Source organism: Eretmochelys imbricata, chromosome 7, assembly GCF_965152235.1.
Source record: "Eretmochelys imbricata isolate rEreImb1 chromosome 7, rEreImb1.hap1, whole genome shotgun sequence".
In the NCBI taxonomy this organism is placed as follows: Eukaryota; Metazoa; Chordata; order Testudines; family Cheloniidae; genus Eretmochelys; species Eretmochelys imbricata.
The window spans coordinates 112,609,460-112,635,984 of NC_135578.1; the positions used below are offsets into that span (position 1 = coordinate 112,609,460).

The 26,525-nt window shown below is 43.1% G+C and overlaps 1 protein-coding gene across 1 annotated transcript in view; it reads right to left on the minus strand.

The window, feature by feature from the left end:
* The window catches only part of ATRNL1 (attractin like 1), a 1,064,110-nt gene that overhangs the window by 919,463 nt on the left and 118,122 nt on the right, over positions 1 to 26,525 (minus strand). The window contains exons 6-7 of the mRNA XM_077821844.1: positions 20,018 to 20,192; positions 10,156 to 10,243 (exon numbers count right to left, since the gene is read on the minus strand). Of these exons, the coding sequence (XP_077677970.1) occupies positions 10,156 to 10,243; positions 20,018 to 20,192 (263 nt within the window). The remainder of the gene's footprint in view (positions 1 to 10,155; positions 10,244 to 20,017; positions 20,193 to 26,525) is intronic.

Sequence of the window (26,525 nt, forward strand, 5' to 3'; positions counted from 1 at the left end):
GTTATACTGGCTGTAGAATGACTGTGCCTAATAGGACACAGAATGTGAGTGAGGCCAAACAGCAAAAATTAAGATCTTTGTACACCAATGCGAGGAGCCTAGGTAACAAAATGGGAGGAACTAGAGTTACTGGTGCAGGAAGTGAAACCAGATATTATAGGGATAACAGAAACATGGTGGAATAGTAGTCATGACTGGACTACAGGTATTGAAGGGTATGTGCTGTTTAGGAAAGACCAAAATAAAGGTAAAGGTGGTGGAGTAGCATTGTATATCAATGATGAGGTAGAATGTAAAGAAATAAGAAGCGATGGAATGGTTAAGACAGAGTCCGTCTGGGCAAAAATCACATTGGGGAAGAAAACTATTAGAGCCTCCCCTGGGATAGTGCTTGGGGTGTGCTATAGACCGCCAGGATCTAATTTGGATATGGATAGAGCCCTTTTTAATGTTTTTAATAAAGTAAATACTAATGGAAACTGTGTCATCATGGGAGACTAACTTCCCAGATATAGACTGGAGGACGAGTGCTAGTAATAATAATAGGGCTCAGATTTTCCTAGATGCGATAGCTGATGGATTCCTTCATCAAGTAGTTGCTGAACCAACCAGAGGGGAAGCCATTTTAGATTTGGTTATGGTGAGTAGTGAGGACCTCATAGAAGAAATGGTTGCAGGGGATAATCTTGGTTCAAGTGATCATGAGCTAATTCAGTTCAAACTGAACGGAAGGATTAACAAAAATAAATCTGCAACTAGGGTTTTTGATTTCAAAAGGGCTGACTTTCAAAAATTAAGGAAATTAGTTAGGGAAGTGGATTGGACTGAAGCGCTTAAGGATCTAAAGATAGAGGAGGCCTGGGATTATTTTAAATCAAAGCTGCAGAAGCTATCAAAAGCCTGCATCCCAAGAAAAGGGGAAAAATTCATAGGCAGGAGTTGTAGACCAAGCTGGATGAGCAAGCATCTCAGAGAGGTGATTAAGAAAAAGCAGAAAGCATACCAGGAGTGGAAGATGGGAGGGATCAGCAAGGAAAGCTACCTTATTGAGGTCAGAACATGTAGGGATTAAGTGAGACAGGCTAAAAGTCAAGTAGAGTTGGACCTTGCAAAGGGAATTAAAACAAACAGTAAAAGGTTCTATAGCCATAGAAAGAACAAAAAAACAAAGAAAGAAGAAGTGGTACCGCTAAACACCAAGGCTGGAGTGGAGGTCATCTAGGCATGACCCAATAGCTAAACAAATACTTTGCCTCAGTCTTTAATAAGGCTACAGAGGATCTTAGGTAATGGTAGCATGACAAATGGGAATGAGGATATGGAGGTAGATATTACCATATCTGAGGTAGAAGCGAAACTCCAACAGCTTAATGGGACTAAATCAGGGAGCCCAGACAATCTTCATCCAATAATATTAAAGGAATTGGCAAATGAAATTGCAAGCCCATTAGCAAGAATTTTTAATGAATCTGTAAACTCAGGGGTTGTACCGTATGATTGGAGAATTGCTAACATAGTTCCTAGTTTTAAGAAAGGGAAAAAAAGGGATCTGGGTAACTACAGGCCTGTTAGCTTGACATCTGTAGTATGCAAGGTCTTGGAAAAAATTTTGAAGGAGAAGGTAGTTAAGGACATTGAGGTCAATGGTAAATGGGACAAAATACAACATGGTTTTACAAAAGGTAGATCGTGCCAAACCAACCTGATCTCCTCCTTTAACAGATTTTTTAGACAAAGGAAACACAGTGGATCTAATTTACCTCGATTTCAGTAAGGCGTTTGATACCGTGCCACATGGGGAATTATTAGTTAAATTGGAAAAGATGGGGATCAATATGAAAATTGAAAGGTGGATAAGGAATTGGTTAAAGGGGAGAGACTACAACGGGTCCTACTGAAAGGTGAACTGTCACGCTGGAGGGAGGTTACCAGTGGAGTTGCTCAAGGATCGGTTTTGGGACCAATCTTCTTTAATCTTTTTATTACTGACCTCGGCACAAAAAGTGGGAGTGTGCTAATAAAGTGCGGATGATACAAAGCTGGGAGGTATTGCCAATTTAGAGAAGGACAGGGATATCATACAGGAGGATCTGGATGACCTCGTAAACTGGAGTAATAGTAATAGGATGAAATTTAATAGTGAGAAGTGTAAGGTCATGCATTTAGGGATTAATAACAAGAATTGTAGTAATAAGATGGGGACGCATCAACTAGAAGTAACGGAAGAAGAGAAGGACCTTGGAGTATTGGTTGATCATAGGAGGACTATGAGCCGCCAATGTGATATGGCTGTGAAAAAGGCTAATGCGGTCTTGGGATGCATCAGGAGAGGTATTTCCAGTAGAGATAAGGAGGTGTTAGTACCTTTATACAAGGCACCGGTGAGACCTCACCTGGAATACTGTGTGCAGTTCTGGTCTCCCATGTTTAAGAAGGATGAATTCAAACTGGAACAGGTGCAGAGAAGGGCTGCTAGGATGATCCGAGGAATGGAAAACTTGTCTTATGAAAGGAGACTCAAGGAGCTTGGCTTGTTTAGCCTAACTAAAAGAAGGTTATGGGGAGATAGGATTGCTCTCTATAAATATATCAGAGGAATAAATTCCAGAGAGGGAGAGGAATTATTTAAGCTCAGTACCAATGTGGACACAAGAACAAATAGATATAAACTGGTCATTGGGAAGTTTAGTCTTGAAATTAGACAAAGGTTTCTAACCATCAGAGAAGTGAAGTTTTGGAATAGCCTTCCAAGGGAAGCAGTGGGGACAAAAGATCATAGAATCACAGAATCATAGAATATCAGGGTTGGAAGGGACCTCAGGAGGTCATCTAGTCCAACCCCCTGCTCAAAGCAGGACCAATCCCCAATTAAATCATCCCAGCCAGGGCTTTGTCAAGCCTGACCTTAAAAACTTCTAAGGAAGGAGATTCTACCACCTCCCTAGGTAATGCATTCCAGTGTTTCACCAGTGAAAAAGTTTTTCCTAATATCCAATCTAAACCTCCCCCACTGCAACTTGAGACCATTACTCCTTGTCCTGTCATCTTCTACCACTGAGAATAGTCTAGAACCATCCTCTCTGGAACCACCTCTCAGGTAGTTGAAAGCAGCTATCAAATCCCCCCTCATTCTTCTCTTCTGCAGACTAAACAATCCCAGCTCCCTCAGCCTCTCCTCATAAGTCATGTGTTCCAGACCCCTAATCATTTTTGTTGCCCTTCGCTGGACTCTCCAATTTATCCACATCCTTCTTGTAGTGTGGGGCCCAAAACTGGACACAGTACTCCAGATGAGGCCTCACCAATGTCGAATAGAGGGGGACGATCACGTCCCTCGATCTGCTCGCTATGCCCCTACTTATACATCCCAAAATGCCATTGGCCTTCTTGGCAACAAGGGCACACTGCTGACTCATATCCAGCTTCTCGTCCACTCTTACCCCTAGGTCCTTTTCCGCATAACTGCCTAGCCATTCGGTCCCCAGTCTGTAGATCTATCTGGCTTTAAGATTAAACTTTGTAAGTTTATGGAGGAGATGGTATGATGGATAACATGGTTTTGGTAATTAAATATTCATGGTAAATAGGCCCAATGGCCTGTGATGGGATATTAGATGGGGTGGGATCGGAGTTACCCGGGAAAGAATTTTCTGTAGTATCTGGCTGGTGAATCTTGCCCATATGCTCAGGGTTTAGCTGATAGCCATATTTGCGGTCAGGAAGGAATTTTCCTCCAGAGCAGATTGGAAGAGGCCCTGGAGGTTTTTCGCCTTCCTCTGTAGCATGGGACACGGGTCACTTGCTGGAGGATTCTCTGCTCCTTGAAGTCTTTAAGCTACGATTTGAGGACTTCAATAGCTCAGACATAGGTGAGAGGTTTTTTGCAGGAGTGGGTGGGTGAAATTCTGTGGCCTGCGTTGTGCAGGAGGTCAGACTAGATGATCATAATGGTCCCTTCTGACCTTAGTATCTATGAATCTATGACAGCATGTTTCGGACACCAGGGAGATGCAAAGCTTCCAGGTGGATCATGTGCTGGATGCAAAAGTCCCATAGGCAGAGTGCTTCCTGACAGAGAGCGGTCAAGCTCACTTCCCCTTGCCTGTTGACATTCAACATCGAGGCCTGGAGCAGCTCTTGATGAGCCAGTCATCGAGGTATGAGTAAACCTCAATATCCTGACGTCTGAGGTAAGCCGCCACCACCAACATGCATTTGGTAAACACCCTCAGCACTGTTCCTTGGCCGAAAGGGGGCATTGCAAACTGGTAGTGGGTGGTCCCCACCATGAAACATAGAAAACATGTGTGTCCATGGAATATTGATATATGTATGTGTCCTTCAGATCAATGGCGGTGTACTAGTCTACCGGATCCAGAGAAGAAATGATGGAGGACAGGGAGACCGTGCGAAACTTCAACTTCTTGTGATATTTGTTGAGGTTTTGCAGGTCTAGGATAGGCCGTAGACTCTCCTTGGCCTTTGGGATTAAAAAACAGTGAGAGTAAAACCCCTTGCCCCTTAAAGGCAGTGCGATTTCCTCCACAGCTCCCATCTGCAGAAGGCCTTGCACCTCCTGAGCGAGAAGACTCTTGTGAGAGGGGTCCCTGAAGAGGGACGGGGACAGGGGGATGTGAGGGGGGACAAAAGTAAACTGCAGGGTATACCCCTCTGCCACAGTGCTGAGGGCCCATCGGTCCAACGTTACACAAGCCCAGGCAGGCAGGAGGGGGACAGGTGGTTAGAAAGTAACTGGGGAGTAGGATCAACGACACAGGCTGGAAGGTCAGCCTGGAGCACACCCTCAAAATGTGCACACCCCACTTATCAACCTGTTGGCTATGGGTGGAGCTCGAATGAGCATAGGATGCTGGCTGGTAACCTTGCCGGCACGCAGCCATTGACCGTTTTATGGAAGGGCTCAGGCTGAGGTTGGCTTCCAAACATCTTGGTCTGTTGCAGCTTAAACCGCGCCCCCAGGATGTACAGGCCCAGTGTGCCCAGGGTTGCCCATAAGTCTTTCAGACCATGTAATTTAGTGTCTGTTTGCTCAGAGAACAGTGCCAGGCCATCAAATGGGAGGGTTCTGAATGGACTGCTGAACCTCCGTTGAAAGGCCCGATGACAGTAACCAGAACACCCACCTCATGGAGATGGCAGAGGCCAGGGTTCAGGCCGCAGAGCCCTCTGCATCTGAGGCTGCTTGGAGAGCTACCCTTGCCACTGCCTTACCCTCATCAAGGATAGCTAGGAATTCCTTCCTGGGTTCCTCTGGCAGCGAGTCAGAGAACTTGGCCATGGACTGCCAGATATTAAAATCATAGCAGCCAAGTAAAGGCTGGTGGTTGGCCACCTGGGAGCTGGAAGTCGAATAAATGTTTCTTCCAAAGAGATTGAGCCTGTTTGCCTCTGTTTTTGGGCATTGCACCTGGCCCTGTCTGTCATGCTCATTGACTGTGGACACAACCAGTGAGGTTGGGGCAGGATCAGTGTACAAATATTCATACCCCTCAGCGGGGACATAGTATTTACACTCTGCAGGCTTGGAGGGGGCGGTGGGAGGAGAGAGAGGAGGGATGAAGGCATCTGCCACACGGTTTTAGTGATTTTTGCCACTTCCTCATGTACAGTCAATGCCACTTAAAACATCAAAGAGGGAGTCTGAGGGCTCCGCCAACTCCTCCGCTTCCAGCCCCAGGTTTGAGGCGACCCTCTTTCAGACCTCTTGGTGAGCCTTGGCATCATCCTGGGGAACTGGGTGAGAGGGCTCAGTTATTGCCTTATCAGGAGAAGATGAGGAGGCGGATATCGGAGGGTCTGTCACCTCTGCCACCTCCACCATGGTGGCCTCACTCAAGGCTGGGTGTCCCTGAGAAGCCCGATCTAAGTCTGCATCCGAGTCGGGGGCAGGCAGGAGACTGTCGCCGAATGTTTGTCAGATGTCCCCAAGGCTAACCTATACCCCCGCAATGGATGGGGAAATCCCCCAGGAGTTCCAGAGTTGCTGGGGGAAGGCCACTGGCCCTGACGCCATGCGGTCCTTGGTGGTCCTGTGGGGAATGCCAGTGCCCCGGCCCACGAGCAGGCTCTCATCCTCTTGTCGGAGCCTGAAGAGGGATACACATGTCTGGGGGACCAGGACGATGCCGAGGCCATCTGGCTAACCCAATCCTGTCGATGCCGATCCAGACCTCCAATGAGGATCTGAACAAGGGTGATGACTCTCGATGCTGTGATCCTGGTGGTCAGCAGCGGTGTTTGGCAGATCGGTGATCTACGCCTGCCGCTTAGTGAGCAGTGCCACTCTGTCGAGCAGGACCAGAAGCAAGTAGACCGCCGTGTTAGGGATTGATGATGTGTCTGTGGCGAACCGTATCGACAGTCTGGCGACCGGTGGTAGGGCTCTGGGGACCAGCAACTCGATCCGCTGGAGCAGTGCCATGCACTGGGAGAGCAGTTCGGGCACTTACAGCACTGGGGCTGCGAGGACAGGTGCTGCCCTTCTGCAGGTCTGTGCCAGCCCACTGGTGATCGCCACCTCGAGCCCAAGGAGCGCTGCCTGGAGTCCGGGGATAGTCCAGGGACAGACAGACACTGGGAACTCGGGCCAACGAGCCGACCCATGTCCAGGGCCTGGTGGGTCTATTTATAGCGCACACTAGAGAGAGAACCACTAATGGAATAGATTGCCTGAGCAACCAGTGTTTCAGCAACTGTCATGGGAGGTAAGAAGGAACTGAAAGAGAGCAGGGTTGTCAGGCCCCTACACTGACACTATGAGCGCGCAACGCCAGAGGGACTAGAACCGACCCAACAGATATTGCTCAGGGAAACATTTCCGGCAATTGTTCTTGGGGAACACAAATATCTACATTGGAATGGACATGTGCAAGCACTCAAAGAACTAAAATTTGAATTGCACATATTTTAAATATATAGAAAGGAATAAAAAACAAAAACTAAATAAAAATGTACTAACTACATGTTATCTGCTTTTAGGCCTCCTAGAAATGATTACCAAAACACTATTATGCTAAGCAACTAATAAGAATATAACAATCAATTGAATTTTGAAAAATCTCAGCCTTTAATACCAAGAAACAAATTCCATCAATGATTGAGGTCTACTGAATTGAAGAAAAACTTTGAATAAATCAGGTGTGTGCCAATAAGAGGTTTTTCTAACCTCTGTACAGTATGTGTATGATGGTTCATTTTATCTAGCTCTCAATCACTTCTGAGATACTGTACAGATCAAAATGAAACCAGCTTGTGGATGTACAGGAAGTAACCGAAAGATGTACAGAATTAAACCATGTGACCTGTGGTAATATCTTGCTATCAGAGGCTAACAGAACAGTGAGAAAAGACCTTTGAAGCATTACGTAAGTGTTCTGGAGTAAATTATAATAGCCTACACAAGTGCATGCATACATAATGGCCACAATGAACCAGCTGATAAAATAATTTTGCCTAAGTGGTCTTAAAGCAAATACAGAAACTATTTACTCCTTTGTAATTCTAGGAACAGCTCCTGATCAAATCAGTGAAACCATATTTGAATGGCTATACAGTCTCAACATCAATACCAACAAGTTAAAACAAAGCAATCAAGAGAATTTGCTCTCTTTGATAAAACCCTAGCTGTTAAATTAATATAATCTGGAGTGGGGAGAGTAAATTTAGTGTTTCTGCAAGTATCAAATTGACTGGCTTGAATACTGAAGTTCTTTGTCTACACAAAGAGCAATACCACTATAATCATTCTTACATCACCCTACCCATGTGATTCATCCTTGTTCTGGATAGATCATTCCTTCAGAATTTAATCTTAATTCATTCTTTGGTTGTCTTGAAGCTGCCAACAGTAGTGCCAATTATGATGGCAAATTTTGTAATGTGACTACCAGATCACTAGAAATCGAAGTCATATCACTAACCACATTCATTTTCTGTGAAACTGCATTTTACTGCATGCCTAGGGGTATGCAAGAAAAGATGGTATTGTCTAACTTTATCCCCTTATTCATCATTTAGCAAAGATATGCACATTTATTTCTCTCATGTCAGAAACTATTCCGTCAAGGCCCTTAATTTTTCTTCTATGAATTCCTTCCAAATTTGCTGATTTCCTTCTATTATTGAGGTGTTTGGAACTATGTGCAGTCTTCTTCATGGTGGTGCATCAATGTCACGCAGAGAGGAGCAAACAACTTCCTAATAGCCAGTTTGGTCATGAGAAGAGGTGTTTAAAATAATGTCATGTAATGCTTTAGATGGGTCTAAAAGCAAGAATGCTTCCATGCTTTCCTGTCTATAAATGCATAAAAATGTCTAGGGCACTTTATATAACTATACACCAGTGGGAATCTTCTGATCTTTTTACCTCCAGAATAAAAAATTTCAGTACTTCAACTTTAACTAAAGTAGCTTTTTAAGGAATGGCACAGTAAGTTATTTCATTCTCCACACAGTCAATTATATAGCTTCAATTTACTTTGCAACACAATCCGGCTACACTGGCTCCTATGCTCTCACTTTGTTCTGGAGTGAGACTTTAAAATCTCAGGAGTTCAAGTTTAAAACTTAATCTAATCTAATTACTTCTCTTTGTGGATATTTTTGTTCTTAAATAAAAAGTGTTATACAATGACTAGTCCACAGCTCAAAGCTGCCACCTCTAGGTACTATATGATGCTCTTCTGCAATACATTATGTTCCTGTTGTTCAATTTCTTGAAGATCTCAAAAGGTAAATCATCAAAATTTGTCCTAGAAAGACTTTTAAAAATCTGTACATTTTGAATATAGTTCAACTGAAATTCTTTCATCTTACTCACATGTGAATACTCATTTGGCCCATACTACTTTCACAATTCATGGAACAACAATCGATTATTAAATAATCTGTTTTATACTGCTGGTCTTGTATGTTCACTAATTGCAGATTTGGTTTCACTGAATAATACTTTTCAGATGTGGGCCTACAGCTCTCATTATCTTCATCATCACGAGCTGTATGTCCACACTAAGGTTGAAATAGATCCCTATGTTATCAACAAGTTCCTTTTATTACAATAATTACTGCTTTTTTAAAATTTTCTACATATTGCCGGTAAAAACATTTAAAACAGACGCAGATTACTCTGAAACATCCTAAGAAAAGTATTTGTAGAGTGAAATTTAGAAGCTTTAAATTATTTGTTTAAGCATTTATTAAATCACTATTACTAGAGTGGTCACTATCTAAAAAATTCACGTGGTCCAACAGCAGTGATGACAGGAGATAATGGTTCAGAAGTTTTGACTTTAATAAAAATTTAAAAGACATTTACTGAAGTTGTCTTATGTCAACTGAACTGGAAATCCTTTTTTATATCAGGGCCTAAAGTCAAGGTTCTGTGTTTCTCCTGCAAGAGCCAATGAGATTACTAACATTTAAAGCTACCTAAAGAATTACACTGCATTCCCTGAATGCCTTACGGTGCTTTAAAAGTTGGAGATGTCTCGAACTATAGCCCAAGAAAAACTGATTTTAAAAATTGCGTTTAATTATAAACATCAAACTCCACATCTGTATTCTGTTAATGTAAACAGGCTTTTTAATTTAAAAAAGCCTTTGAATTTACCTTCAAGAAAGTAGCACAACAGCTTTTACCTCCAGGACTTATTTCAGTTTTTCCAGAGATTCTGCCACAGCAGCAAGACTGACAGTTCAGTTTACCTTATAGTATATGATACAACTGTACTACAATTTTTGTTTTGTAATACAGCTATGTCCCTGCATGTGCTAACAAGACAATAGTGAAATCGAAATAAGTAAATGACCAAAAAAGTGTACTTCTCATGTCAACAGTTCAAATTGCACAAAACCATAAGCTCCTATTCTGTACTATTTTACTCAGTCTCAGTTTTCTGAGCTCATGGTCAGCTTGAAAACTGAGTTACCATCTACATTAAGAAATGGTACAATAATCTTTCTAAGTAAGGACTGAAGAAGCTTATGGCACGAGTGTAAGAAACTAGAAATGAAATTATCCTCACAATTTTAAATTTATGGCTCATCATATTTTCAATTTCAGACTGCCATTTGCACAATACATGATCATTAACTTTGTGCACAAAAGAACGAAAGAAATATTAAAAGTATCCCAACCTGATATAAAGCAAGACTGTGTCCATATCTCTGCAGAGGTCCTTTTGATACAGGTACTACATTCCATATGTTACTGTCTAAATTATAGCTAAAAGATAAACAGAAAAGTAAATATTTTATTATCTCGAACAAAATGCTGGGTTTGCACATTTCTGGACACATGTAATTTTCTTGCATTATACGTACTAGACATAAAATGCCTATTTTTCTGAATGTTTTGTCTTATTCTGGGCTTCAATATTCCAGTATGGAATTGTGAAAAATCAGAAAAATATAATTTTATAGGCATATATTACAATTAAAATTATGATTACAAGGCTCCATTTAGCAAACTCTGCATTTCATGATTCATATCCAGTTTATAAATGCGTACAAATACAATAGTATGTTTACAGTGTTATTACAATAGTTAACATATGGTTTAAAACATACAGCATGTCTTTCAAAAAAGAAGGTGTGTCATAAATATAAAGGGAAGGGTAAACACCTTTAAAATCCCTCCTGGCCAGAGGAAAAACCCTTTCACCTGTAAAGGGTTAAGAAGCTAGGATAACCTCACTAGCACCTGACCAAAATGACCAATGAGGAGACAAGATACTTTCAAAAGCTGGAGGGGGGGGGGGAAACAAAGGCTCTCTCTGTCTGGGTGATGGTTTTGCTGGGAACAGATCAGGAATGGAGTCTTAGAACTTAGTAAGTAATCTAGCTAGATATGCGTTAGATTCTGTTTGTTTAAATGGCTGAGAAAATAAGCTGTGCTGAATGGAATGTATATTCCTGTTTTTGTGTCTTTTTGTAACTTAAGGTTTTGCCTAGAGGGATTCTCTATGTTTTGAACCTAATTACCCTGTAAGGTATTTACCATCCTGATTTTACAGAGGTGATTCTTTTACTTTTTCTTCTATTAAAATTCTTCTTCTAAGAACCTGATTGCTTTTTTCATTGTTCTTGAGATCCAAGGGTTTGGGTCTGTGTTCACCTATGCAAATTGGTGAGGATTTTTATCAAGCCTTCCCCAGGAACAGGGGTGTAGGGTTTGAGGAGGATTTGTGGGGGAAAAGACCAAGCGGGCTCTTTCCCGGTTATATATCTGATAGACGCTTGGTGGTGGCAGCGATAAAGTCCAAGGGCAAAAGGTAAAATAGTTTGTACCTTGGGGAAGTTTTAACCTAAGCTGGTAAAAATAAGATCAGGGGGTTTTCATGCAGGTCCCCACATCTGTACCCTAGAGTTCAGAGTTGGGAAGGAACATGGACAATGTGCAATGAGACTTCATTCTTTGCTTCAATCCAAAAAAGAAGTTACCTGAAATCATAGTTCCTTTCCTCATTTTACCATCCATGCCTGAACTTAATGCAATCTAAAACTGATGTGCAGTGCTGATGTGCACTGTTAAATAGCTATGGTATTCTACCTTAGAGGTATTTTAGTAATGGAGTGAAGCAATTACTTTGTATGTATCATGTCAGATTCTACGGTCCAGCCAATAAACCATGGGGAAGGAGCGAGACGCTTAGGACAAAAGCAGCTTTAAGCCACTTAGCTTTCCAGCTTCTCTCCTAATAGCGACGATATAAAATTGTACCAGATGCTAAAGGACCAGCTTTAGGCCTACTTTGTGCAAACAGAGCAGTAGAAAACAGTCACATCACACTGAAGTATTGGGCCTATAGTTTGTTAAATGCTTTGGGATGAACATTGCTATACGTATACAATATTTTTATTCAATTTTCCAAATTCCTTTAATATACTGATTTTGTCAAGAAAATTCCTCTATCTTGCTCAAACAGCTTTCATTTATTTCAAGAAACCCTGAACCATTGTTTTAAGCATATATCTCTTGCCAAGACAGGTGAATAAAGTTATCATTTGATTCTAATTAGCACTCCCATCAGTTGCTAAGTAGTCCTTCCTTCCTGTGAAAATAGCCAAGAAATCATTTCCACTATCACCTTTGGAACCAAAATCCTCTTCTTATTTCAAGCAAACATCAGCATCAAAAGGAACTAGCATCGGAAAAGTGTTAAGTTTTTACACATGCAGCCTTGTGATCTTGGTAAAGTCATTCTTGGTAAAACCGAATTACATGACACAAATATTCTAATTTAAATATTTTAAGTACCAGTACTGAAAAAACAAAGGGGACAAATTCTTCTCTGAGTGACGTAGGCACAAACAGAGAGTAACCTTATCGACTTTAATTATTTCCAGTATATACTGAGGTAACTCACAGCAGAATTTGGCCCACAGTATTTAACTTTAGTCCTAGAAACACATTGTTACCCTTAGTTCTTTAATCTCTCTTTTTCACGCACTTCCTCCACCACCAACACTCTGTCTCATCGAACCTTGCACAGTATTCAAGGTAGAAGCGGTAACAGAAGAAAGATACAGTTGAGTTGGTCCTACTAGGGATGTAGGATGGCATCGCTGAGGGCTGGTGGCTGAGGGCTCCCCTGGAGCAGTATGTTATGCATTTGCTGATCACTTGTGTCAAGGTTCCTTCCCCACTCTGAACTCTAGGGTACAGATGTGGGGACCTGCATGAACCCCCCCCGCAAGCTTCTTCTTACCAGATTAGGTTAAAAACTTCCCCAAGGTACAAACCTTGCCTTGTCCTTGAACAGTATGCTGCCACCACCAGGCGTTTTAACTAAGGAACAGGGAAAGAGACCACTTGGAGACGTCTTCCCCCAAAATATCCCTCTAAGCCCTACACCCCCTTTCCTGGAGAAGGCTTGATAAGAATCCTCACCAATTTGTACAGGTGAACCCAGACTGAAGCCCTTAGATCCTAAGAACAATGAAAAATCAATCAGGTTCTTAAAAGAAGAATTTTAATAGAAGAAAAGGTAAAAGAATCACCTCTGTAAAATCAGGATGGTAAATACCTTACATGGTAATCAGATTCAAAACATAGAGAATCCCTCTAGGCAAAACGTTAAGTTACAAAAAGACTCAAAAACAGGAACATACATTCCCTCCAGCACAGCTTATTTTACCAGCCATTAAACAAAAGAAAATCTAACGCATTTTCTAACTAGATTACTTACTAACTTAACAGGAGTTGGAAGGCTGCATTCCTGATCTGTTCCCGGCAAAAGCATCACACAGACAGACAGACCCCTTTGTTCCCCCCGCCTCCAGATTTGAAAGTATCTTGTCTCCTCACTGGTCATTTTGGGTCAGGTGCCAGCGAGGTTACAGGTGAAAGGGTTTTGCCTCTGGCCAGGAGGGATTTTATAGCACTGTATACAGAAAGGTGGTTACCCTTCTCTTTATATTTATGACAACTTGCAAAGTGAATAAATCTCTGGCAGGAGTCCCCCACTGAGTGAAGATGTCATGTACTACCAAATTGTGAAGTTCCCAATCCTGGTCGATCACAAAATGTCTGAGCAAGTCTGAGAATACATGCTGCATCCCGGGAACATAGGCTGCAGACAAGAGTATCTGGTCATTAAAGTAACAATTCCAGAGATTGATCACCTCTGCACGTAATGCAGATTAACTCGTCCCTCCCTGTCTGTTGATATAAAAAACAATGGTGGTGTTGTCAGATGTAGTCAGGCATTGTGGCCTCCCTTCGAGCCAAAGGAGGAGGGAGCACTCTCTCCGCATAGTTGGGCAGAGTCCGGCCAGGCCCAGCCCTCCCACCAGAAGTTGAGAGGCGGGGTAGGAGGTACAAAAGGCGGAGCTCCTAGCCCAGTGGAGGCTGAGCCAGGGAAGAAAACAGACTCATCCGGTTTGCTGCTGCCCGCCGACCCTGCAGCCGAGCCATGTGACAGCCTGGACCTGGAGAGGCCCGAAGCTGAGGAGGAGCTGGAGCTGGTTGGACTACCAGCAGCCTAATACCCAGACGAACTGGAGACCACAGAGCTGAATCTGGAACTCTGGTAGAAAGTAGCCCAGGGGTTTAGTATGATGGTGCTGTGGCTTAACAGCTCGCCAGCATGTTGTGGGAGGATCCCTGCTGACCCAGTGGTGGGACACCCTGCCACTCTTAGGGCCCTGGGTTGGAATGCAGTTGAGTTGGGCGGGCCTGCATTCCCCTACCCCTGCCACCCCTAGGGTGGCAATGTCCCCACCATAGGCCATGTGGCAGCACTCCCCTGCCTAAGGTATTAGCGCTATAGACTGCTTGCTAATGATCCCCTGCTTAAGGGTTAGCGCTATAGACTGCTTACCAGTTCTACCCTGCCTAGGGCCTCTTGACCATTTGGAATTTACCCTGTCACAAAGGCCAGGACCCTGCACCTACTCTGCTAATTCCTCCAACAGTAGGCCACGATCCTCGTGACATACTGAGGTGGGGTAACCTCCCTCCGAGCCAGAGGGGAGGGACGACTGTGCCCCTACTATATCAGACATCATAAGAACATGATGCAAGTGGATGAAGGAAAGAAAGGATCGGCATGCTTTTCTTACAGTTCAAAGTTCCAGGATGTTTATGTGCATCCTGGATTCGCTGGGAGTCCATGCTCCTTGAGCCAGGTGGTTGTCGATGTGAACCCGTCCTCCCCCCAACCCACCAAAGATTCATCAGCGATAATCGTCTTCTCTTGGGAGAAAGGAAGAAAAGGAACCTCTAAACAAATGTGACGTGCACCTGCCTACCATTAGAGGGATGATATCACCTTCTCAGGGACTATCAGCATGGAAACCATGGAGTGGCGGTTCAGCAAGTAAACGGGCTGGAGCCATGTCTGGAAGCAGCAAAGGTGAAGTCGTGCAAAGGGCATCACGTAGGTACATGAAGCCACGTGGCTGAGGAGGGACAGGCAAGTCCTGGCTGGTACATATGGATAGTTCATGATGTGAGTTATGATGTTGCTCATCGCCTGGAACCTGTCTGCTGGTAAGTAAACTCATGCTGTGACTGAACTTACAGTAGCTTCTATGAAGTCCAAAGACTGTGTGGGGTCTAGGATAGATTTCTAGACATTGATGCTGACTCTGAGGGAAGAAAGAAGGTTGAGTAACATGGAGGTTGACAGCTGGGATTCTTGTCTGGGCCTTACGAGTAGGAGCCAGTCATCAAAATATGGAAACATGAAGACACCACAACATCTGACATAGGCCACTATGACGGAAATCACTTTGATGAATACTCTGGGAGTGGTGGCTATACTGAATGAGAGCACTCTGTACTGGAAACTATGGGTACCCAAAGTGAATCTCAGGAAATGTCTGTGGGGCAGATAAATGTCATGTGAAAGTAAGTGTCCTTCATATCAAGAGCCGTATACTACATGCCCTTCTGTAGGGGTGGAATTATCACTACCAGTGTGACCCTATGAATCTTGAGCTTGTGGATGAAGCAACTGAGGTGCCAGAGATTGAGCACTGGCCCACCATTTCTTCTTACAGGAAGTAAGTTAAGTAGAATCCTGTTCCCTGATATTCTGGGGGAACATGTTCTATTGCTCCCCTTTGAAAGGAGGAGTGCACCTCTTGGGTGAGAATGCTGTTGTGCGAGTGGTCCCTGAAGGGGTCAGGGAGGGGGGCTTTGGAAGAGGTAGCATGATAAACTCGATCGTATCCCAATGGTGGATGACGTTCAACACCCATCTGTCCATTGTTATTGTACTCCAAGCATGGCAAAAGAGGAGGGCTGTGAGGTGGTAGGTATAGCGGTTGGTGGCTCTCAGGCTCTAATCAGAAATATCTTGGCTGGAGGCTGCAGCTGTGACATCAAAACCTGTGGCGGGGGGGTGGGCCCTGGGAGGCAAGACCTCTGTGTCTTTTGATGTTTCCTCAGAGGCTCATAAGGTCTCAGAGTAGAATTGAGGAGACCTATAGCACTGAGTTAGTGGTTGGCAGTGGAATTTTCACTTCAGGAGTGTAGATGATGCCCAGCAAGCGAAGGGTAGCCCTGGAATCCTTGAGTGTATGCAGCAATTCATCCATCTTCTGGTTAAAAAGATGGTATTCACTGAAAGGGAGGTCTTCAATAGTGTTCTGTACCTCCCTAGGGAAACCAGAAGAATAGAGCCAAGACTACCTACACGACTGTGGCTGTAGACATGGCCCTGGAGGAGGGATCTGCTGCATCCACCACCAATTGGAGAGCTGTTCTGGCCACCAGCTTCCCTTCTTCAGTATGCCCCTGGAAATGAGCCCAATGTGTTGTGGCAGGCTATCAGTAAATTCCTTGAATTTACTGTAACTGAGGAAGCCATATTTGGCTAGTAAGGCCTAATAATTCACAGTCCTGAATTGCAGGCTAGAAGAAGAAAATACCTTGTCTCTCGAAAGGTCCAGATGTTTGCCCTCTTCCTCAGCTGTCGTGGATCAAGGATGTTGTTGTTTGGCCCATTCAGTCTCAGCCTGCATTACTAAGAAGTTTGGAGGAGGGTGAGAAAAAAGGAACTCAGAACTCTTGGTGGAATGTAGTAGCACTTTTCAGCCCCTTTAGGGGTAGCTGTGAATGCGGCAGGGATGTGCCACACTGTGCTAGAAGGCTCCAGAATAGCTTTCTTAATTGGTAATGAAATTCTCACCAGTCCCAAGGTGTGGAGGAAATATCTAGCAGTTTGTGATGGGGAGCTCTTGAATTTCTTCCTTGGGAATTTGGAGGTCCCCTCTGACAATCCACAGCAGTTGAAATTTTCTGTAGTCATCCGGTGGGGAAAGGGATGCTGTAATCACCGCCTCATCCAGAGATGAAGAGGGAAATCTTGCTAGTTGTGGCAGCACTGCTAGGACTGGACTAAAAAGAGTTCTCCTCTACCACCAGACCCGAACACCTGCCTGAAGGATCTCTTAAGAGTGAGGCAGGCAAAGTTGCCCTTGCAGCAAGTGTGGGTTTCGAGGGGAGGGTATTGTGACCAGGGTATCCAATATGGTCAATAGGCTGGATCTGAGGGAGGTTGTGGGGGCTCCCACAACATGGAGTACCAATGGCTCTGACACAGTTGAGATGGTAGATGCTGACATGGATGTGACAGTCTCCGTGAAGGCGCATAGGAATGGTATGACATTCTTCTCCTAGTTCCAATTCATCAGAAGAGGACAAGATGGACTCCGTTTCCAGTAGCAGTACTGTCGGAACTTGTGGAAAAGTATAGAGTAGTGGTGCGGAAGGAGAGGAACTTGGCACCAGAGAGATATCCCGTGATGGAGATATTATCTCTCTAGAAGTTGAGAGACCTGATAGTGGGGGTGAGTCCAAGATGGCAAGGTAAATACATCCTGAGGCACAGCCATTGTTCCAATATCCCCAGTGTAAGAGGCACTCTCTCTCTCCTGGGTATCGGTGCCAATGCTGTGGTCTTTCTTGGGACAGTATGATTCCACATCTTGTGGGGTGCTGGTGATGGTAATGCCAATGGATCGGTGCTTGGAACCGCTGGATCCCATTGTTTATGGGTCTTTTTCTTGTGTCTATGGAACTTAGACAGTGTTTCATCCCCATGGCTTGAACTCGTGAAAGGAGCATCCATCTTCTTTGATTTGGAGGAAGATTTAGTCCCATCCTTATGGATGTGCTTCCTTATCATGCAAATAATCCCTGTCATGGGGTTTATAGGGGTGGTACCTCCAGCAGCAGATTTGAGCAGGAGGTGCACTCCTTGCTGAGTCCGGTTGATGTACAGGGAGGGTTCCCTGGCCTAAGTCCAAGTGAGGTCTCATGGCAAGTGCCATAAAGTGCTTCCAGAGGCCAAGAGCCCGGCCTTCTCATGCCTGGTTGGGAAAGGACTGGCAAATACTCCACCTGGACTGGGACAATGTGACCTTCCCTCAGGCACCAGAGGCAGCAATGGTGGTCGTCGCTGACCAAGAGGAATTGTGGACAGGAGGTGCAGAGTTTGAAGCCCGGAGTCCTGGGCATAGGATGTACTTGCATGTGGGTACGGGGGGTGGGTTGAAAACCCCCCCAAAGTCCATGTAAACCAAGTACTAAAAGTAATGACTAATAAAAACTACAATAAAACTACTATAAAACTGGTAAACTATGTACAACTATCCTTATTTAAAAATGTGTCAGAGATGACAACACAAAGTTCTGACCCAGATGATGCAGTGGTAAGAAGGAACTGAAGTCATTCCACCCTGCCCTTTATCACCTCAGACAGAAGCATGAGGCAAGGCAGGGCACATGCATAGACCAATGGACACTTCTTTTCAATTTCTCTGACTCTGGGCGTATGGTGCGTTTGTGTAACCCGCAGTGGACTACAACAGGGATCATCCCTCGAAGAAGAATATGCACTTTATTTTCACACAGGCTTTAAACAAACAAAGAGTTCAAAAATATGTTAATTCTTAAATCCTTTTACTGAGTCCTCCACTTTATTCTACAGCTCTGCATTACTGTATTGAACCGTCATCCAAGAAAATCTGAGGAGCTCTTTTCAATACCCGACAACATGGTTGTTAGCATTGCCTGAGACTTAGCTCTCAGGGATTCACATGAGATTTTAAAATAAATCTTGATTTGTTTCTTCTTACAAGTTACAAAAAACTCTCATGTAACTTCTCAGATGGGCATCCATTGATGGACATTACTCATGGCTTAGACCTACTCATTCAACTATAACAGAGGCAGCATAGGATTTTTCCTCCATCCCTCCTCCTTTGAAGTCAGAGTCTCTGCAGAAACTTCAAGTAACGTCCAGTCCAAAAGATTCCAAAAGAAACAGAAGTTACAAGTATGGAATCTAGTTTTCATTTACATCCAAGTTTTGTTTACAAAAATGTATAGCATAATCCTCATGTTAACTTCACAGCATTACCAGACTCAAGCAGTCATAAATCATGAAGCAGACCACAGAAAATAATTTTAAAACTAAAATATTAGGGTTTCCTTTTGTTTGCTTTCAGATTTTTGAGCCTGTAGGATGCAAATTTTTAAGCTTTTCTCTGCAACCAGACAGACCAGAAATGTATTTTTTTAAATAAATGCCAAATGTCTCATAATCACTTGACTCCAGAAGTTGGATGTTTTAAGAAAAACATCAAATATCACAAGACTTGAAATGAAATCACGAGTTGGAAAAATTAGTCTCACTAAAATTTCTGATTGGCTAACTCCTTTTTTTCACATTAACATCCTCATGTTGTAAACCACTACCTCTTAGCCAAGTAGTATTGGTTCAATCCTGTGAAGTGCTGAGCACTTCCTGTGGGGTTGACCTTAATTCCCATTAACTTCAATGGGAGTTGAGGGCATTCTGCACTTAACGTAATGAAGTCTTCTAAGAATGGAAAGGGGATAAAGAGAACAGGAAAGAAGAGATATAACACAAGGTACTAAGGAGGAAGGCATGGACTGGGAACAGATGACAAAAGGGAGGAGAGGAGGGCAAAGAAAGCTACGGAAAAATTGGTGAAAAAAGATGTTTTCATGTTATATCCATTATCCCACCCCACGTCTGATTTTTTTTCTATTTAGAATGTAAGCTCTTCAGGGCAGCAACCTATCTTTCTTAGAGAAATTTGGAAAGCTATATAAATAATAAAATATCAAATCAATACACATTAACATTAATTATAAGAAGTCTATTTTAGTAGAACTAACTAACATTGCAAAAAAGCATTCTAGGTATAATATTTACAAACAATACATTCAAGTTGAGTATTTTGTCACACTGCAAGTATCTAATATTTTAGAGCACAAAAGAGTAACAGCAACTGTTATAAAAAAGTGCCAGTGTCACAAACTAATATTGTTTACATGGTTTTAATTGTCTCAGCCATTAAAAAAATGTGACTAGAACACAGAAAATGTTAATTAATAAGATTCCTTTAAAGCAGATTAATAAAGCTTTCATGCAAACGTAGGACAGTAATTCAATGGAATGTTATTTGCCCAGCAAAGATCAATTCCACAAAGAATAACAAAGGGAGAATCACTTACTTCAATACCATTTGGAATGAACTGTAGTTAAAGGTATATCCACCAATCACCCACATAAATTTTCCATGTAGAACTGCCTTATGGGAAGCCCGACCTACAGAAGGACTGAATGGCTTTACATTTGGAAGAATCCAGTAAGACTCCGTGGAAGGAACATTCAAAGAACAATCAGGGCCTGTTTTACAAACAAAAATGTGTAAGGTATATAGTCTGTTAAGCAAAGGTATTAAAAGCTCTACAACGTAGAAATCAGAATGGTTTAATTATAGATGTCAAGATTGCTCATTTTGACAGTATGCTGATTTTTATGTTTAACAACAGCTTGAGGCATAATTTAGATAACAAGGAAAGCCACTGACATTAAAAATGTTACATTTGCTCAAGTAATAAAAGATAGATTTCCGCATTCGACTCAGAAAAAATACTGTATGAATCACAAAACGAAAGGAAGACATACCAAATTTTCAACTGCTATTTAGTCATAAAAGGGTAGCAAAGGATATACTATACATTACCACTGGAGAAAAATCATACTGCTATTTGGTCTAACCTAGGTAATTTTATATCGAAGTACATAACACTTCAGTACATTATGTTACTGTACATATTATAGTATGTTACATCTGAGGAAACAAATGTTAGTGTTTGCCAGTGTGCACATGTTTTTGAGAGGGAAATGCAGCACAGAGTGCTTTTTTAAAAGAACAGAGTTGAATATAAAATATTTTATAGATCATTCTATAGAGCTGCCAAGAGAAACACTCAGAAATCTATTGTTTTAGCAGGAAAAAAAACAGCTTATTCTAACATTTGGTAGCTGTTTATTGCAAGAGAAATTTGTTGAATGACAAGTATTTTAAAACCACCCACAGAAAAAGATGTTTATAATCACAGATATGAGATTATATATTTTTTAAAGATTTCATGTTCTATAGGCAAGAGGAAACTTTAAAATTTTAATGTTTCAAGACTAAGTATGTTTAGGGCTTTGCTAGAAAGGTGGCACAGTTTGCACTATTCACCTTATGTCAGTTATTGTCCATACTGAATGACTGTTTTTTCTTTTTGTTTAGAGAACAATGAATTATTTGGTGATCCTAGATATCCTATTCTGGTTTTGGTGTTATAAGTCACGCAATACAACTTTTGTTGTAAAAACTGATGGCAGATATATATTCCAGGACAGTGAAATTATTAAACCACTTTGATGCTGAAATCGAGAAAGGTGATAAGTCTCTCCAACCTGGACAACTGGGAGAAAAAGCTTTATTCCAAGCCATACGAAATTACTGAACCCCTAGGGCAAAGTCTGCTAAGGGTGGTCTGGTGTACTTCTCTCACTTTCTATGGGAACAGAGTGTTGGCTCCCAAAAAATTGGTCTGCATCCAAAGTGACATAACTGGAGGTTCACCAGTGTGTTAAGACTTAAAGTTAGAGGGGGTATTTAGCTAATTGGGAGTTCTAAGAATTAGGTGTCAATTCCTTGAAAAAGACTACTTTAAAGTACAGCCTATTAAACCAAAGAAATATAATGAATGTTAACGTTAGTGTTATTTCAATTAATTATCTTCATTTGGTTATGGAACAGAGCCTCAATTACCCAGAACCTGGACAAGACCCCTGAGGATTCTTGATAAGAGGTATGGCTAGACCACTGGCTACCTTCTCCAAACCTGGCTGACTTTGCAGGAATTCAGTGCATTAGTACTAGGCAGCCTGCATTCAAGTCAGCATTCAGGGACTGCCCTCCATCATAACATTTCTGTGTCCCCAACAGTTTCAGGTAACAGGGGTTCTATTGATTAAGAAATTAAGTAAAGATCACTATTGGCATTAGAGAAAAATATCTTCCAACTCCACCTGCTTTTAACATCAGAAAACAACTTTGCTTTTAAGAATGCTAACCTCAAACATTTGAATAATATTGATTCTAACAATTCTCTTTGGATTCTTCCTTTTCTTTCACTTTAAGATGTTTTGATTCTCTAATGAGCACAGTGTAGTTGTGATAAAAATCTAGAAAAAAGGATTGGTTATTCAATTCTAATTAGAGTTAGGAAACGTATCGAATTACAAATATGAACAAAAGTTCGGATAATAAAGACATTAATCCTGTCATTTTTAATTACTTATACTAAGCCATGACAAAAAATTCTACATGCTACTGTACAAGCAGAGAAACATATGCCAAAATTTCAGGGCTTTATCTTGCAATAAGTTTAGTTTATACAAGCATGCATCCAGGATGGGCTCCTCCCCCTCCCAGGCACTGTGCTGCCTCACTTCTCCTGGCTGGGATTTAGGCTCCCTGGCGTGACAGATCCATCATATCTACCATACTCAAATATACAAACCTATAAAATTTTGAGAATCTAATATGTACATTAAGGGGTTGGCTCATAGGAATGTTGGTTTATATGTAAATATGTGTGTTATTCTTACTCTAGGTGTCAGAAAAAAGCAACCCCTTACTGCACATGATGCAATCAATATTTTGGCTGAACAACTTAACTCTGCACTTAACATGTGAGGAGCTTTCCCCTTACCTGAACAAGTGATCACTCTTTCCTATACCTAAACATGTACAAATCAAAGAGATGATATGCTGGGATTTTGAAAGCCCCACAACAACTGCGTGTTGTTTTTCTGGTACAACCTCCAAAATGGCTGAATAGACTGTTTTTGAAAAGGTGTTTTAAAAAAACTGCTCTCAGGCTGGTGCCCTGTAATGTCAAGTTTTCCAGCTAAGTTATAAACTATGGTTTATAATAGAACTGCTACCTGGTGCCACTATAATCAGTAACTATACATATAGATTAAACATACAGTGAAAAGAATACGCTTTTATAGCAGAGGAAATAACTCTTGCAAGACTGCAGTGTCTTTTCTGCCCTAGCACCTAAGTGTCAGAATGGTTCAGTCAATACCTTTCTTAGATCTAAATCTGAAGTTTTGGTTCAAGCCTTACATAAAGACTTCATCTTGTACTGACTCCATCATTACGTCATCATCAATAATCTGCCACGCATATCTTCTTAGTTGTGATATTAAGCAAAAATCATGTGTCGAAATTCAGTGGGTGTCAAGATACAAAGTTAAGACTGAAATAATTCTGTAACAATGTTTCCTGGCCCAACTTTCTGTCACAAGGAAATACACTGGATTCATACATATTTAAGGCAAGGGGGATCATTATGATTATCTAATCCAGGGGTCTCAAACACGTGGCCCGCGGGGTTATTTTCTGCAGCCCGCCAGCTCCCCATAGCACCTCCCTCTCCCCCCAGCATTTACCTAGAGCAGCTCCAACCTGGCGCGCACCGGGGGCAGGGCAGGCTCCCTCCCTGCCTGCCCTGCCCCTGCGCCACTCCATGAAGCGACCAGGACCTGGGGGACACAGGGGTCTGTGTGTTGCCCTGGCCGCTCCTCCAGATACATCCCCCAAAGCTCCCATTGGAGGCGGTTCCCCATTCCCAGTGTGATATATAAAACTAACTGATTACATAAAAACTAACCATATTTTCCAAATTTAAAGGACAATTTTAACCAGTTGATTCTGGGAAACTTTCAGGAGAGTGCATCGGCCACTTGGTTGGAAGCTCCTGAAACCTGTTGTATTTCAAAATCAAAATCTTGGAGAGCTAAACTCCACCGAAGTAGTTTTTTGTTACTGTCCTTGACGGTATGAAGCCACTTCAGCACAGCACCGTCTGTTTGCAGGTGGAAACGCCGGCCCCATACGTATTGGCGTAGCTTTTCCAGAGCTTACACAATCGCGTAACATTCCTTTTTGCTGATTGACCAGTGACTCCCTCTCAGACAGTTTCTTGCTGAGAAACACGACAGGATGGAATTCTTGATCTGGTCCTTCCTACATTAAAACTGCTCCCACACGACGCTCAGATGCATCGGTGGTTACTAGGAACGGTTTATCAAAGTCTGGGGACCTTAGCACAGGGTCAGACATGAGTGTCACTTTAAGCTGGTTAAAGGCCTTCTGACACTCTTCAGTCCACTGAACTGCATTTGGCTGGTTTCTTTTTGGTTAGGTCTGTCAGTGGGCTGGCGATTTGGCTGTAGTGCAGTATAAATCCCCTGTAATATCTGGCCAAGCCTAAGAAGGATTGGACCTATTTCTTTGACTTTGGGACAGGCCACTTTTGGATAGCATCCACTTTGGCCTGTAGGGGACTGATAGTCCCTTGACCCACCTGGTGTCTAAGGTAAGTCACTCTGTTTAGGCCTATTTGACACTTTTTAGCCTTAACAGTTAGACCTGCCTCCCTTATGCGCTTGAAGACTTTTTGCAGATGCTCCAGGTATTCTGCCTATGAATCAGAAAAGATGGCCACATCATTAAGGTAGGTGACTGCAGATTCTCCCAATCCTGCAAGGAGACTATCTACAAGTTTTTGGAAAGTGGTGGGTGAACTTCGCAGCCTGAAAGGGAGCACATTAAATTCATACAGCCCTACATGGCTGATGAAGGCTGACCTTTCCTTGGCGGATTCATTCAGGGGTACCTGCCAGTACCCCTTGGTTAAGTCTAAGGTAGAGATGAACTGGGCACATCCCAGTTTCTCCAATAGCTCATCTGTGCGTGGCACTGGATAGTTGTCTGGGTGAGTTACAGCATTTAGCTTATGGTAGTCCACGCAAAAGCTTATTTCCCAATCTGGTTTGGGAACTAAAACCACTGGAGATGCCCATGCACTGTTAGAGAGGTGGATTACACCCATCTGTAGCATGTCCTGGATCTCCTGTTCTACAGCAGTTTTGGCTTGAGGAGACACCCGGTAGGGTTGGGCTCTAATTGGGTGAGCTTTACCTGTGTCAATGGAGTGGTATGCACGTTCGGTCCGTCCTGGGTGGCTGAGAACATCAGCACAAAGCTAGTGCACAGCTCCTGGATCTGCTGGCGCTGCATACGTCCGAGGGTCATGGAGAGGTTCACCTCTTCCACGCCACCGTCACTTTTTCCTTCATAGTAGACATCTTCAGGCCACTCAGCATCATCTCCTCCCTGGGCTGTAAACTGACAAACCTTAATTCTCTGGAATAAAAGGGCTTTAGAGAATTAACGTGGTACACCTTAGGCTTTACGTTTGAGGTGGGGGATGCTATGAGATAGTTAACAGCTCCCAGGCACTCCTGGACCGTAAATGGCCCTTCCCATGACGCTTCCATTTTATGGGCCTGGAACGCCTTCAAGACCATGACCTGGTCCCCTACTTTGAAGGAACATTCTCTGGCATGTTTATCATACCAGGCCTTTTGCTCTTCCTGAGTATCTTTTAGGTTCTCTCTAGCAAGGGCTAAAGAGGTTCAGAGGGTGTTTTGTAGATTGTTTATGAAGTCCAGAATGTTAGTTCCTGGAGAAGGCATAAACCCCTCCCATTGCTGCTTCACCAACTGTAATGTCCCCTTAACCTTGTGGCCGTACACAAGTTCAAAAGATGAAAACCCTAAACTGAGATGAGGGAAAGCCCTGTAGGCAAACAGCAACCTATCCTGCCAACCTACCCTGGCAAAAATGTCTGTTAGTGCCTGGCACACACTTTTAGCCCTGGTGTTGCTTAGAGCTACTGCTTCTGGTCATTGGGTGGCAAAATCCATGAAAGTCAGTATATACTTCTTTTCTCTGGGTGTCTTTTTCGGGAAAGGACCCAGAATATCCACAGCTACTAGCTGAAATGGAACCTCAATGATGGGAAGTGGCTGGAGAGGGGCTTTGACCTGGTCTTGGGGTTTTCCCACTCTTTGGCACACCTCACAAGACCAGACAAAGGTAGAAATATCCTTGCCCATTGCCTCCCAGTGGAAGAACCTCCCCAAATGGTCTTTGGTCCTGTTCACCCCAGCATGGCCACTAGGATGATCGAGGGTTGCTCCGTGCTGCTGTCCAAGCTTCCTGGAGGCTTTCATCTGCTTCCTCTTCGGCATGGAACTGTTCCCTTGATGCTGGAGACATCAGTTCCTCACTGGATTGTCCAGTTCTTCACTGGACTTGGGCTTGGTCCCTCTGGAAGCGATGCAGGTGATGGGGCTGCTTCCGCTGACTGTGAACTGCTCTCCGCTGGTGCACTATGGGGTATTTCAGGCTCTGGCTGAGCCTCTTGTGGAGGGTTATCTGCTGCTGCTGCCAGTGCAGGCTCGGTGATGCCCTCTGGTGTTGGAGCTGTAGACGGGGTTGCAAGCGCTGGACTCAGTGCTGGTTGCTTCGCCAATTCCAGTTCTGGGACTGGCTTTGGTTGGGTCTCTGGTAACACAGACTGGGCACTTGTTGAAGGCTCAGGAACAGAGCCTGCTTAGCCTGGCTGCAGGTGATCATTCCCACCCTCGTGGCTAGCTTCACATGGTTGGCCAAGTCTTTCCCCAGGAGCATGAGAATGGGATAATCATCATAGACTGCAAAAGTTCACATTCCTGACCAGCCCTTGTACTAGACAGGAAACTCGGCTGTAGGCAAAAGAGTTTGACTTGAAAGGTTGAAATGTCACTTGGACC